This window comes from Hermetia illucens, chromosome 2, assembly GCF_905115235.1.
Source record: "Hermetia illucens chromosome 2, iHerIll2.2.curated.20191125, whole genome shotgun sequence".
NCBI lineage: Eukaryota > Metazoa > Arthropoda > Insecta > Diptera > Stratiomyidae > Hermetia > Hermetia illucens.
This window is the reverse complement of record NC_051850.1, coordinates 114,004,262-114,018,869: the sequence shown is the minus strand read 5'-3', so window position 1 is coordinate 114,018,869 and position 14,608 is coordinate 114,004,262. Positions and strand designations below refer to the sequence as shown.

At 44.9% G+C, this 14,608-nt stretch overlaps 1 protein-coding gene across 1 annotated transcript; it reads right to left on the bottom strand.

Moving 5' to 3' along the window:
* Nucleotides 1-7,569: 7,569 nt before the first annotated feature.
* On the bottom strand, nucleotides 7,570-14,441 carry LOC119649238. Its single transcript, XM_038051301.1, has 2 exons — nucleotides 14,207-14,441; nucleotides 7,570-8,138 (listed from the first exon to the last, which is right to left on the bottom strand). Exons 1-2 carry the CDS (start codon nucleotides 14,249-14,251, stop codon nucleotides 7,680-7,682), a joined length of 504 nt encoding a protein of 167 aa, XP_037907229.1. The 5' UTR covers nucleotides 14,252-14,441; the 3' UTR covers nucleotides 7,570-7,679.
* Between the last annotated feature and the right edge of the window lie 167 nt (nucleotides 14,442-14,608).

Below are 14,608 nucleotides of genomic sequence, written 5' to 3'. Positions count from 1 at the left end.
TTCTAGGCGGTATCCCGAATTACTGATACCGAGGGACAACATAACAACGAAGTTTCACTTCGATAAGAAGTTTGAAACACGTTGGAGTAACAAGGCAAACTGGGAGAGCGTGGCTGCGACATACGGCTTAAACCAGCAACTGATTACTTGGTACACTGACGGATCCCTCGCAGCAGAGGGAGCGGGTGCCAGTGTTATTGGTCCAAGGAAAATGTACTTTAAGCCAATGGGCAGGTACACTAGCATATTCCAGGTGGAAATATACGCCATAGACAAATGTGTCTCCTTTAATCTGCGAAGGAACTACAGGGGGCAGTACATAGCTATTCTCACCGATAGCCAAGCAGCGCTCAAGGCACTTAGGTCCAAGCAGGTGAACTCTAAACTGGTATGGGAATGCCTTGAGAGACTGAATACACTCGGCTCGTCCAACAAGGTCTGGATACTTTGGGTTCCAGGCCATGCTGGGTTGGAAGGCAATGAGGCAGCGGATGAACTAGCCAAGAAGGGAGCAGGGATGCCTTTACACGGGCCAGAACCCTTCTGTGGAATCGGAAACGGTTTCATGGCTATGAATCTAAGAAACGAAGAGAAACGGTTGAGGGAACTATATTGGGCGGGCCTACCAGGGATGGAGCAGTCCAGGGTGCTTATTGGCGGATACGAACCCATGCGCACAAAGGATTGCTTAAACCTCACCAAAAAGAACCTCCGAATCATAGTGGGAATTCTCACTGGTCATTGTCGGCTGAACTATCACCTAGGGAAGCTAGGGATATCTACGGACACTACCTGCAGGTTCTGTGAGGAGGAGGACGAAATCTCTATATACGTCCTGGGACAGTGTCCGACACTTGTGCAAAGTAGGTCGATACATCTTGGAGAATACTTAATACCAGATGCAAACCTGAAACTTCTGGAAGTGGGGAACATACTAAAGTTCCTAACGGTTACAGGCCTGCTTGAGATACTATGATCAACAGGTACACTATAACCAGTAAAAGGGGCACAATAGTTCTTCAAGGACGCGGTGCGACTTTCCCTTAACAGAATAATAATAATAATAATAATCAACTCCGCCGAAGCCGGTCCCAAGCCCGGTTGTGAAAGGAGGAGGGATGGATAGCTTCAGTCTGAATGGCTGTACGCCACCGCAGCGTCTCAGGGGGTAGGTGAGGAAAGTGCAGGAACTTTGCAGTCTTGCAGATTACTCACTAAGGAAGCTATCTACACACCTGGCAGCTAGGGATAAAATGCACCACCAAAAAATGAGAAGAAGGAGAAATTTACGGTCCGGTACGGATAACCGGCGGGAGTCGTCTGACTTGGTGACTGGGTCGGGCTCTCGTAATGGACAGCACGGCGTCGAAACCGCTAGTCGTGGGGCGGTTCGACGTCTAGGCGCCACGACGACCAGGAGCACAGCTCCGCCTGCTGCAGCTGTTTCGCCACAATCTGTGGCGACCACTTCAGCAGGTTCGCGTAGGAAGCGGATGAAATGGACTGAAGAAGTGAACCTCTTCATCATCCGCTCCTACTACGAAATAACGGCGGGGGCGGGTACAACATCTTACCGCCCCTTGTTGCACCAGAGATTCGTCGAGCGTTTCCCGCAATTCGCGCACGTGACTGTGCAGCGAGTCGCAGACCAGTACCGCTTCATCACTCGCAGTGACACAATCCCGGCCACCATCAGGGAACGTGTTCGCTTGAAGTCATCGGGGAAACTGGTGACCGAGAGTCGATGGGGGCAGAGGCGGCGGCATCAACAACACCACGCCGCACTGCAGGCAACAGGTTCAGTACTCGCCGAAGCACTCTTCTCCACCGTCCAGCTGAGGTTTCCACTGAAGTTCGGGACGAATTCCAAAGAGCGTGTATAGAATTCTCGGATATGGATCCTTTGCATAGACCAGGTATTCCCAGGCTCTATGCATCTCCAGCAACTCCGGGAATTCTATCTCAAATCAATGGTGAGATTGCGTCTCGACTGTGTGCTGATATGTCGCTGCTGCAACTACAATCACTTGTGTATTGTGGTGCAGTTGCGGCTATCAGATTGCACGGTCAGAAGATTCGCTTTCGCGTTATTGGTTTGAGTGACAAAAGAGATCCACCATGGAAAATTCGTCTGGAACGTCGGCGGGACTCACTAAGGCAGGACATTGCTAGACTGATTCAGATCAGCACTGGCAATGCCAGCCGACGGGTGAGAAATAAAGTGCAGAGGGTTTACCGGAACTATGCCATCCCCTGTGAGACACCCGTAGTTGAAATTCTGGACACACTAAAACAGAAACTTTCTGTCATATGCAGTCGGTTACGACGGTATGGCGAAAGTTATTCCAGACGTGTCCAGAATGCAACATACGCGAGGAACCAGCGGAGCTTTTTCAGATCTCTCAACGAATCCCAACAGAGCGCCCAGACAATACAGTTCTCGGTGACGGAAGCGAAAGAGTATTGGGGTGGACTTTGGGGGTTACCTGCCCAGCATGCTGAGCATGCTGAGTGGATCACCGCCGAAGGCACCCGCCATGCCAATACACCTGGCATGAATTTCGCGGATGTTACCGAAGAGGAAGTTCGACGAGCTATAAACATCTCGAAGAACTGGAGGGGCCCAGGTCTGGATCGGGTGCAGAATTTCTGGTATAAGAAATTTACCAGCGTACACAGTCGGTTGGCACGCAGTATAAATGAGGTCATGAGTCGGCCGGAGGAATTTCCACCTTTCCTCACTGCGGGAATTACCTACCTTATCCCTAAGAAGGACACGGTGCAGGACCCCGCAGACACAAGACCGATCACTTGCTTACCAACCCTCTACAAATTCATCACGTCCATTATTAGTGGAAGGATCAATGCGCACCTCGAGACCAACAACATTCTGTCCGAGGAGCAGAAGGGCTGCCGAGTTGGGTCAAGGGGTTGCAAAGAGCAACTCATTATCGACTCGGTAGTTGTAGGACAAGCAACTAGAGGCCAAAGAAACCTCTTCAGTTGCTATCATATATCGATTATGCCAAGGCTTTTGATAGCGTTCCGCATACCTGGCTAATCGACATCCTACATCTGTATCGCATAGATCCGAAACTAATAAAGTTTTTGGCGACAGTCATGGAAGGGTGGCATACCACCTTGTCAGTCCGTACATCTGAGGGTGCTAATACCTCAGAGCCCATCCGTATTCGGAGGGGAATCTTCCAGGGGGATTCATTGAGTCCTCTTTGGTTTTGTATGGCACTGAACCCCCTTTCATGGCTACTGAATGATGCTAGAGGGCATGGTTTTGCAATAAAATATGGCCTACGTGCTAAGTGCGAACTGACACACTTGATGTACCTAGATGACATCAAGCTGTATGCTGGCACTGACAACCATCTTAGAAGTCTGTTACGAATAATAGACATGTTCAGCCGTGATATTCGGATGGAGTTTGGATTAGACAAATGTCGAATCCAAGCCATTCGCAAAGGTCATCACGAGCCGCATGCCGGACATAGCATTGGTGACCTCCACATCGAAGCTATGACCGAGACAGACTTCTACAAGTACCTAGGAATTCTGCAAGGAACCCATGCTCGAGTTGGTGATCTGAAGGAAGCTCTGCTGTCCGAATTCCTGCGACGTGTAAAGCTGGTGCTGAAATCGCATCTCTTGGGGAAGAATAAAATAAGCGCGTTGAATGTATTCGCTATCCCTTCACTGGCTTATGCATTCGGAATATTGCCGTGGACGAAGACCGATCTGGAAAACGTCCAGCGGCGGATACGGACAACTATGTCCAAATTCCGAATGCATCACCCAAAGTCTGCCGTGGAGCGGATGAACCTGCCTCGTGACATCGGAGGTAGGGGCGTGGTTGACGTGGCGGCACAACATCATCGCCAAGTCGACTCGCTGCGCGCTTATTTTTACAGTAAAGAGCAGGCGAGCCCCTTGCATGCGGCTGTCTGTAAGGCAGACTGTGGACTGACTCCACTTAACTTGAAGGATCGATCTTTCAATCCTCTGAGTGGGGTGAAGTCGGACCAGGAGCGGATCGAGGAATGGAAGTCGAAAGCAATGCACGGTAAACACGTGAATTGTCTTTGGCAGCCATTTGTCGATTTGCATCTGTCGAAAAGGTGGCTGTGTGCTGGGGAGCTCTTTGCTGAGACGGAGGGGTTCATGTGTGCCATTCAGGATGGCGTGGTCGCCACCCGAGCTTATAAAAAGCTCATCATGAAAGAACGGGTGGAGAACGACCAGTGCAGAATGTGTGGTTCAGCGTTAGAGACGTTGGACCATCTCATTTCTGGCTGTACTGTTATGGCACCGGTGCAATACATCACCAGGCATAATGCTGTATGTAAGGTTATCCATCAAAACCTTGCATATAAGCATGGGCTGATCACGGGAACATGTCCGGTTTACCGATATGAGCCGCAAGCGGTACTTGATAGTTCTGCTTACAGCATGTATTGGGACCGGCAAGTTCTGACTGATCGCCATACCGCACACAACAAGCCTGACGTACTGCTAGTTGACAAGACGGGTCGCTCCGCGTATATTATTGATGTTGCTATCCCCCATAATAGCAACATTGAACGGAAATACGTGGAGAAGAAGGTGAACTATGAGCCATTGGCTCGGGAAATCAAAGAAATTTGGCGTCTCGAGGGATTGCAGTTCCCATAATATTGTCAGCTACAGGTATTGTACCTAAATCCCTCACGGCTTCCCTTGATGTCCTGGGACTTTCGCACAGTCTGGTTCAAACCATGCAGAAGTACACCATTCTGCATACGTGCTCGATGTTGCGGGGAGTACTCGACGGATTCTCCCACTGACCTACCACCGGCCACCACCACCAGTGCCCCTTTAGTTTTTAAGTAGGTAGGATCGTCCGAGCCTAAATGCTTGGCACTTAGTGCTAGTATTAGGTAAAATCCGGCATCTGCCGAGATTGTGATAAATCAATATCAATATCAAATCAATATTTGTAAAGACAGTCGAATCAGGGAAAATTAAAAAAATAAAGGACGTGAACAGCGCGAACCCTTTGTCGTCTTCGTTCCAGACAAAACAAACCTCCGGCACTACTTCGAAAGCTAGCCGTAGTTAACCGTAGAAACTTATAACATTCGTGGAAATAAATTGTGACAACCGAAAATGGAGGAATGCAGTTGATGTAAAATTTTCGGGGAGGCTTGCCTGCGACTAACCATTCGTCTAGCCGGATTGAGTAATGTTGTTTTCGCAGCCCGATCGTGAAAATTTCCGCGCGTAGCATTTGCAGAAGTCACCGAACCCAGAGGTTTTCTTTTTATTTTATATATAAGAAGACATAAACAATTGTAAATTTTGTTTTGGAATTCCTAATGTTCTAAATTTTCTTCTCACCACAGAATCATCCACCACGCCGAGCTCGGAGTGATTAATATCAAATATTAATTATAATAATTTCTTTTTTTTGGTTTGGAGTTAATTTTTTTCTTTTAGTTTTTTTAAAAGTTTTTTTTTTTTAATTTCTTTTTGGTTTGGAGTTAATTTTCTTTCTTTTCGTTTTAATTTAATTTAATTTAATTTTTTTTTATTTTCTTATTATTATTTTTATATATATTTTTTTTTGTGAATCAGTAATACAATATGAGTTGTGAATAATTTTTGAGTGATTTGAGGACTTCCTCCCTCTTTCTTCCTCCTTGATCCCGCAAAACCTGTTAAGGGACATCCTTTAAAAGATGAAATGGCCTCAGGATGTCAAGGAAGGGTGGGAACATCAGGGGCCGCGCCTCATTCAAGATCTGAGGCAGAAGAGGCAATAATCGGGACTGTGATCCGTCGTGGATATTCCCCCCCTTGATGGCGGCACTCGGGTCCGGAGACTTACGGCTCCACGCGCGCGGTCGAGATGTTTTTTTTATTTTTCAATTTCAGCCCGCGATCTGGTCGTTATTCGTTAGGCTGTCGCGAATTTCTTTGCATTGTCTATTTTGAAATCCGGTGCGGACCCACACATCGGAATAGACACGTTGATATTGTAGTAATAAAGCGTGAGGGATCAAAGCGCTCAAAGAACGCCATTCGGACCGATAAATACGCGCTTTATTACGGCGATCGACATAATTCTGGCATGTGCCTTTTTCCCTTATTAACACTATAATTTCCGAAAGACTTCGAAAATCAAAAAATCACTTTGCCCATAAAAAATTCGATTCCGCGGATCCGACACACGGGATGACCCGTTTAAGTCAATGAGGTTCCTAAAACTCTTCGAATAGGTATTTCGGTAGCCACTTGTTGTTTCCTTCAGTGGAAAAATCCCAGAAATGTCCTTAATCTAAATATATACCAACCATTTTAAGCTAATTATGTTAATGACTCCACCTTCATTATATCTTAATTTACATATTCCTCTGTATTATCAGTGAATCAGTGAATTTTCCAAAGAAGAAACTGTCGTGACCTCTTTGAGCACTGTTGTCCTCCCCATTTTGGAATTGGTATGTGTTTTTCTGCCCCGTTTACTAGCTCAGCTTGCTTTAAATGTTTCTTAACCCGAGTGTTGACTGGTCGTTTGGTTTGCCCTACGTAGGTACATGGGTAATCCTCGGAAGACATCCTGTAGATGCCTTTTTGCGTCCGCTCTGAACGTGCGAATCCTGCTGGATCCTACGCGTCCATGCCTTCTTCGGCTAAGATTGTTATGCTGGCTCGTTCTGTGTCGATCTTCATTCTCTCTTGTTCGAACAAAGTTGTTAAGTTGAACAACACGATAGTACTCCGGAGGGTAAAAAAGACCAAACTGTATACTAAACCAGCGGCGATATACATGTCAGAAAATTACTTTCGTTTTAGGAATAAATATCATCAGATAACCAAGGGTCAGCGGTAGGTAACCCAATATTTCCACTATTAAATTAACTTTCTATGGCAGTCCTAGAAGATGGAAGGACAGTTGACCAAACCTAGACTTTGGTTACGCTATGTGGATGACGTCCTGGCCATTGCGAAAGAGGGCAATAAGCGAGATATACTTGACGAAATCAACAAGTGGCATCCCGATATAAGGTTCACGATGGAAGAGTGGAATTTCCTCCCTCGACCTCAAAATACTAAAGAAGAATAAAAGATTCGAATTATACATCATTTGGTTCGCTCTGAGTGTTCTCTTTAGTTCGATCGTGTTCATTCCTGTTCAGAAAAGTTGCATCCCAGAAACACACCAAAACATAACATAGAGTACAGAGGAACAGGACGTCTCACACCAACATAAAGTGGCCGCGTACCGATCCATGATGCATAGACTTTTGTCAATACCTCTTACCACTGCTTGTTTGCGCGTTAGGGTTGACGTCGATTTTCTCCGACCAAGCCGTTTCATTTGGACCATTATGATACCCATTAGGTCTGTTATTGTCAGAAATGTTCTCGATCAAGGACCCTATTTCAACAACATCATTGCTCGGCAGCGGTTACTTCGACTGTCTTAAAAATTAGCTCCGGTTTCAGGCAATATGCCTGAAACGTTTCAACGTTTTTACTAACTAATTTTCAATAAAATCCAGTGCTAAAATCGCTTTCATAAAAATTTTGAAACAGAAAGTCCGCTTAAAAAATCTCCACAATAAAATGTAAATTTTCAAAGAGTCTTTTCGAATCTTGTATCGAAGCTAAGCTTGGGTTTCTTCCTATTCCATTTTTTCGGGAAGGTCAATAACTAATTCCGTTTGTACGGTCGCAGCATAGTCTTCGGCAGCTGCCTTAACCCGTTGCGAATAATCCTGGAAAGCTGCATCTAAGGCAAATGTTAACCTCTTGGTTGTAATTCCGTTATTACAGACAAATGCATGCACTTCGAAAGGGTTGGGATTATCTTCCTTGACAACGATCATTGCAAATATGTTGGCATACTCGAGATCTTGAACACCGTATGAAATTGCTCCGATGAAATTGCTCCGAAATCGGGTGTTTGTCTTTGGCATTACTGTTTCAATATTCACACCGGCTAATGTAACGGTCAAATCGCAAACAGGTGGCACTTTGTCTGGTCGTGGATTTTTCGCTGCTTTATACAAGGAATCTACTGGCCCTTTCGTATATCTTACTCCCCATAAGCCACGTCCAGCTTCAAATCCGATGTATTTGACCTAAGAAAAAAATATTGAATTTAATTAAAACTAGTTGAAATCGTTTTTAGTTTTAAATATGGAAATAAGCTAAACTGGCACATAGCATCAAGTAAGTCATTATCCGTTCCATAACTAGTTAGATACAGATTAAAACTCTGCACTAAATTAGATGCATTCGTAATTATTATTTTGTTTCGTTACTAGGCAACCGCCAACCCACTATTCCGGTCATGAATTTTACGGATGTTACTGAAGAGGAGGTTCGACGAGCCATAAGCAGCTCGAAGAACTGGAGGGAACTTAGTCTCGATCTGGTGCACAATTTTTGGTACAAACAAAAAAATACCAGCATACATGGTCACATAGGGTAAACTGGGTCATTAGTCGGCCATGAGTATTTTCATCCTGCGGGAATTGCCTACTTTGTCCATATTGCGGGAATTGCCTTCCGTGTCCTTAAAATAGGCACAGTGTAGCACCCCGTAGACGCAAGAACGATTACTTACATTCCAACCCTCCATGGATTCATAACGTTCATTATTCTTGTCCGAGGAGCAGACGGGCTGCCGAGTAGGATTATATTGTCCCAAAGAATAGCTCATTATCGAATCGGCAGTTATACGACAGACAACTGGAGGCCTAAGAAATTTCTTTATTTGCTATATCGATTACGCCAAGGCTTTTGATAGCGCCCCGTAAACCTGGAATTATTTCGAATCCAATAAACTTTTTGGTAACAGTCCTAGAATGGTGAACATCATCTTATCAGTGCGAGTACCAATAACTCAGAGTGTATCCATATACGGAGAGATATCTTCCGACGGGCTTCATTTGTTCTGCTTGTGGTTTTGTATGACACTAAATCCCCTTCTATGGCTACCTAATGATGCCAGAGGGCATGCTTTTTGCAATTAAATATGGCCTACTTGCAAAATGCTAGTTGACAGACTTGATGTACTTAGATGACACAGATTTGCATGCTGGTACTGATAACCATCGAAGAAGTCGGTTGCAGATAGCTGACATTTCCAATCGTAACATGCGGATGGAATTTGGTCTACACAATTGTCGAATTTAAGCCATCAGTAGCAAAGATAATCAGGAACCATATACCGTGGTTGACGTTTTGGCATGGCGTTACCGCCAAGTCGACACCCTACGTGCTTATTTTTACAGAAAGAAGCAGGTGAGGGGAGCGATGAGTGAAGTCGAAGGCAATGCACGGTAAACACCGAATTGTATCTGGCAGCCATTTGTTGGTCTCCAATTGTCGAACAGACAGCTGTGGGTCTAAAAGTTTTTTGCTGACAAGGAGGCATCCATGAGTGCCGTTTAGTAGCGCGTAGTCGCGTAAAGAACGACCAGTGTAGAATGTTTGGTTCGACGTTACAAACTTTGAACCATATGCTTCTGACTGCATTGTTACGGCTCGGGTGCTATACTCGGACAAGCATAATGCTGTATATAAGGTGATTCATCAGAACCTTGAATGCAAGAACGAGCTGATCACGGGAACATATCCGGTGCTGGACGGACGGACACTAACCTACCGCCAGCCACTCACAGCCCCTCTATTGTTGTTAAGTAGGGTGGTGAAATCCAGCGTCCGACCGAGTATGATAGTTCGGAAATAAAATTAAAGAAAAAAACTCCGCCTTAGCTGATCCCAAGTCCGGTTCTAATCCTTTTAGAGAGGGGCATCTTTGGGGGTAGGTGATGAAACAACAAAAACTTGCAAATTGCTCAATGAGAAAGATATCCCAATACTAAAGGATCAGGTATACAATGCCGAAAACACCAAAAAATAAGGCGGAGAAAGATTTTAGGTCCGCTTATAGAGAGAGTGTTTAGCTTGAGGTTGTAGTATTTGAGTACTCGCCGCAATATTCTTCTTCATTGTTCGGCTGAAGTCTCCGCTGAGGTTCGGAATGAATTCTGAAGAGTGTATAGAATTTTTGGAAATGGATCCTTTTCATGCATCAGATACTCCCAGGCGCAATGAATATCCAGTAACAACGAAAATTTTGGGGATGTTACTGAAGGGGAGTTCCGATTTGCCGTGCAGGCCGGAGGTCAGGAGGAGCCCAGGTTTCAAACAGATGTGTAATTTTTGATATAAACAGTTTACCGGAATACTCGGCACGTAACATAAATCAGGTCATTTGTCCGCCAGGGGAATTTTCACCCTTTCTCACTGCGGGAATTATCGACCTTATCTCTCAAAAGGACACGTGCAGTATTCTGTCAACTCGAGGAGTAGAAGGCCTGCCGAGTTGAATCAAGAAATCTCTGCAGTCGCTATATCAATTATGTCAAGGTTTTTGGCAGCGTCCCGTACATCTGGGTAATCAATGTCATAGGTCTGTATCGCATTGATTCGGAACTTAAAAGTTTTTGGCGTAAGTCATGAAGTGTGGTATATCAATTTGTAAGTAGGTTCATTTGAGAATACCAACGGTTGGGAGCCCATCCTCCTGGTTTTGTATAGCGCTGAACCCACTTTCATGGCTAAAGAATAGTGGTATAGGACACGGTTTAGCTATTAAATATGGCCTACGTGCTAATTGCTCACTGACATATTTAATGCATTTAGATGACATCGAAAACACACACACGGACACTGATACCCGTGATATAAAAACCAAAACCGATCAGATATAAAAATATAATATATAAAAAATATATAAAATCTTCTGAAGGAGAAGAATGAAGGCAGGCCAAACAACTGCAGGAACAGGGAATAATTCGGTAATCAGCCGCAATGTCTTTCCAAACATATTTGAACCTAAGAAATTTTACAAATCGTATGTGTATTGGTTGTAGGTCACTCGACGGGATAGTAGAGGACGATGAGCTTCCTCTGCCTAAAGTTTGAAGTCTTTTAGACAAACTCGGAATAGACAGCTTAAGAATACACTCAAACTTTTCCCTGCTTGTCGTAAAAGGTGACTAAAAGGAGTGAACATTTATGGGGTAGGAACGTGCAAATTTTGAAACTATACTGCAATTGAAATGTCAACAATGCTTTGGATAGGGACTGACCTTAAGTTGAAGACCTTTGTCTACCCAAAGCAGACTATGAATGTTTCTGGAATGTACGCACGCTCCTCGGCAATGGTATCGAGGGTCTCCAAAATGCTCGTTTTCTTCAACTCGAGAGAGAATCAATGTAAGCGAGAATTCCAATAATCTAAGTGGGGTTTTAGAAAGTACTTCTCTCCCTTTTATACGGCAATATGCTTTTATACTCTGGAAAGCCAGGTGGTAGCAAACACAATTTTTCTGTAGGGTTGTTTCTGACAGCTACCGCAAGACGCTCTTGATCTGGTAGCCGGTTTATGACAGGATTCTAACTACAAAATTGTGGCCCAGGTTAAGGAGCATCACAATTGCACAATGCTGCGCACCGACTGGGTTTCAACCAACACCGTGCAAGCAATCTGATTAGCCGCTTTGCAATCAGTAGTAGATTTAGAAGTTGTCTCCTGATGTGCCTAACAAAAGAGGCGCTGAAATCCACTTTGAAAGGAATCACTATCTGATGGTCCCTTACCTTCGCTTGCGTGTTGCGTCCGCAACGATCAGCTGTATCATCCAAATGTCGATCGACAATGGCAAATTTATCTTTCTAATCAGATGAAGTTATCTCGCTGATCTGCCTTAGAATATCGAAAAGTATTGGGGCGCTATCGAAAATTATCTTCGGCGAAGTCTCGAAGATCTGACTGACTACAGCGGAGTGATGAACGGAAGGGATTTAAGGCTCTATTGACTACTGTGAGCTCTAACTCCGATACCGTGCAAAATCCGGAAAAACTGAAAAGTCAAGAAAAAAGGGAATCTCTTATTCCATTGGTCAGGAAAGTAGAAGATGCCGCAGAATGCAATTATTTCGGAACAGCATATCGCATCACGAAAGAATTTACCTTTGTGGTCTCAATCCCTTCGATGGTCTTGTGAAGGGTTTTATTGGTCGACTCTTCATCCACGTTGACGAGCGGCTGAATAGTTGGAAAGAACACTTCACCACGGTTCTAAACCGTATCACTGACTGCTTCTCCATTAATGCAGTTAAGTGGAGTAAAGCCGTTGGGTTCAACTGTCTCCCTGCAAAGTTATTTATCGCTGCACCTGCAGTTGCTGCTTCTCTCAAACGGAACTCCTTGGAATCCGATACGTCGCAGGTGGTGAGCCTGATAAGTAACACCAATAGATTCCGTTCCTCCCTGCTATCGGGGTGCAAACAGTGCCTACTGAGCGACCAGCAGCAGAGTCTCTCCTTGGCTCTCCGTTCATCCCCCCATTTCTCTCTATGTTCCTATAATCGGGAACCCAGAAGAGGGTAAGTATACCGCGCAAACTATTCAGCGCCTCACTGCACTGCCTCACCTGCCTCGAGAATATCGCCACTGAATATAAAGCCTTAATGGATACTTGGCTGGTGGTCGGAATGGCTGTCTTACGCTTGGGGCTCGGATCATGCCTCACCTATCGGCAGACTTGCATGTGTCGTAGTCGATCCTCCAGGGGTCTCTGAAAGGTCAACAGTGGCCTAGGAATGAAGAAGGAAAACCAGACACCTTCCAGTTTTTCACTTTAAAAGTCCCATTGTCGGTTAATAGGGTGATGTCAAGGACTTCTTCCCAACCGTCCCAGCTCTCCGAGCTAGAGAAATAGAAGGTTGGTGTCTTTTGTTATACGCCGATAGGTTTGTATTAATACTAAAATCTGCCTCCAAAGCGTGCTTTACATTGTTGTGGCAGCCTAGCAATAGGTTCGCCTTCTCGGCTGTGATGGTGGATGTTTTAGTTCTTCTGATCAAGTCATGTAAACCGAGAAGATATAAACATTTTCCGCTCCAGCCTGTTCAGTTTGTCCACGGTTAGGTCGCTAGAATTCAGGTCCGAAAAGGTTCTTCCTGGCGACGATATATGTCCTAGGTCTGATTTATCTGTCCTACTCTTAGCATGATCTGCTTGCGTAGATTCTTCGTCAAATCAGCCGGGCCGTTGACTTTAATATCCTTCAGCAGCTCGTTGACAACGTCGACTAGATCCAAGTCGTCATCTGGTTTTGGGAAGCGAGACACTTTCACCTTTGCGGACCAAGAAAACTTGGCTGTTTGCTTAGGGTTCCTTCTCCATGATAACCATCCGGTCGTTCACGATCCTGGAGTTCTAAAGATGCAAGGGTTGGATGAGTTCGTCCTTATCCAAGCAGATATTCGAAGTGATGCGAATGATTTGTCGCCTGGGAATATTGTCGTATACGATGACATTGAGCTTTAAAGCCTCCTCGGCGTCACTGATCTTAGCAAACCTATGGTGCACCTGGAATGAATCAATGCAGGGAAATATTCCTCCTGTTAACGTTTGCCGGTGTTCGGTGAGTTCGACGAAGAGCTACTACAGCCTTAGCTGGTGGTCAACACCTTCGGTGTTAGTTTTCCGTGGAGTTACCATCCGCTAACGCATCTTGGCCTCTGAGCGTTTGCTCTCAAAGGTCTCAATTGAACTGGACGCACATATTAGAGTATGATACCTAGGCGTCAGTACTGATCAAAAGAGGGACAAAGACGACTACAGTTTCGTACCAGAGCAGATGCAACTCATCAGACGCTACTTCACCTCTGCACTTACGTTCGACATAATTTGCACCCTTGTCGTGTTTTGCGAGTTATAAAATGGAGCGTATTACACCTGCAAGCCGCTTCGGTCACGCTGCTCCCAGGGCAGAGGTAAGGTAGCGTCTAATGAGTTGCTTCTGCCCTGGTACGAAATCGTAGCCGCCTTCGTCCCTCTTTTGATTTTTGAACTTTAGATGTTAAACGCAAAGAGGAGTCCGTGGATCATAAAGAGTGGGAGTAAGTTTCTCTCCGTTTTGTCCGGTCCGACATCAAGTGGATGCGAACTTAGGATTCCTCAATCCCTAAACAAAAACAGTCAGTAATGAGTTTTCCCCATTGACGATGGAAAACTGTTTTCTTGACTACTGACCTGGAACACTTTGTTGTTCCCTAGGAAACCACCACTAATCTGTCACCTTTGTGTGATCCAAACAAATAGTATTATTCGATCAAGACCTACCTTAAATATCATTGGGAGATCCTTCGCTGCAACTTGTGCCTCCATACTGTATCCAGTGTTAAATATGTTGGAAGTAGCTGTGTTGTCCCTTCGTCTGATTTAGTATCATATAAATCGCTGAGCACTGCCTCCCAGGAGCACCACTGACAAAAAATCACTCGCTTTGTCGCTTTCAATGTTCACGATCGCATAAGGAACTGTTCCATTGTTTGAATTATCGTGGAGGCGGCTTTGTTTCTGTTACACTCTACACAAGTACAATCGCTTTATCATTTGATTATGTAGTGATAATGAGTTGATTAGCAATGGTTGAATCACTAGCAAACAAACCTACTAGATTTCACTTTCTATGTATTTTCAGAACGTCATTCCTGGTAAGTAATTTGTACACAGAATCGAATG

Excerpts from the sequence above, each read along its gene's own strand:
- LOC119649238 (XM_038051301.1), bottom strand. The coding sequence starts at position 14,251 with ATGGAGGCACAAGTTGCAGCGAAGGATCTCCCAATGATATTTAAG. Across the intron at positions 8,139-14,206 it reads ATCTCCCAATGATATTTAAG|GTCAAATACATCGGATTTGA; the intron begins GTAGGTCTTGAT and ends TTTTTTTCTTAG.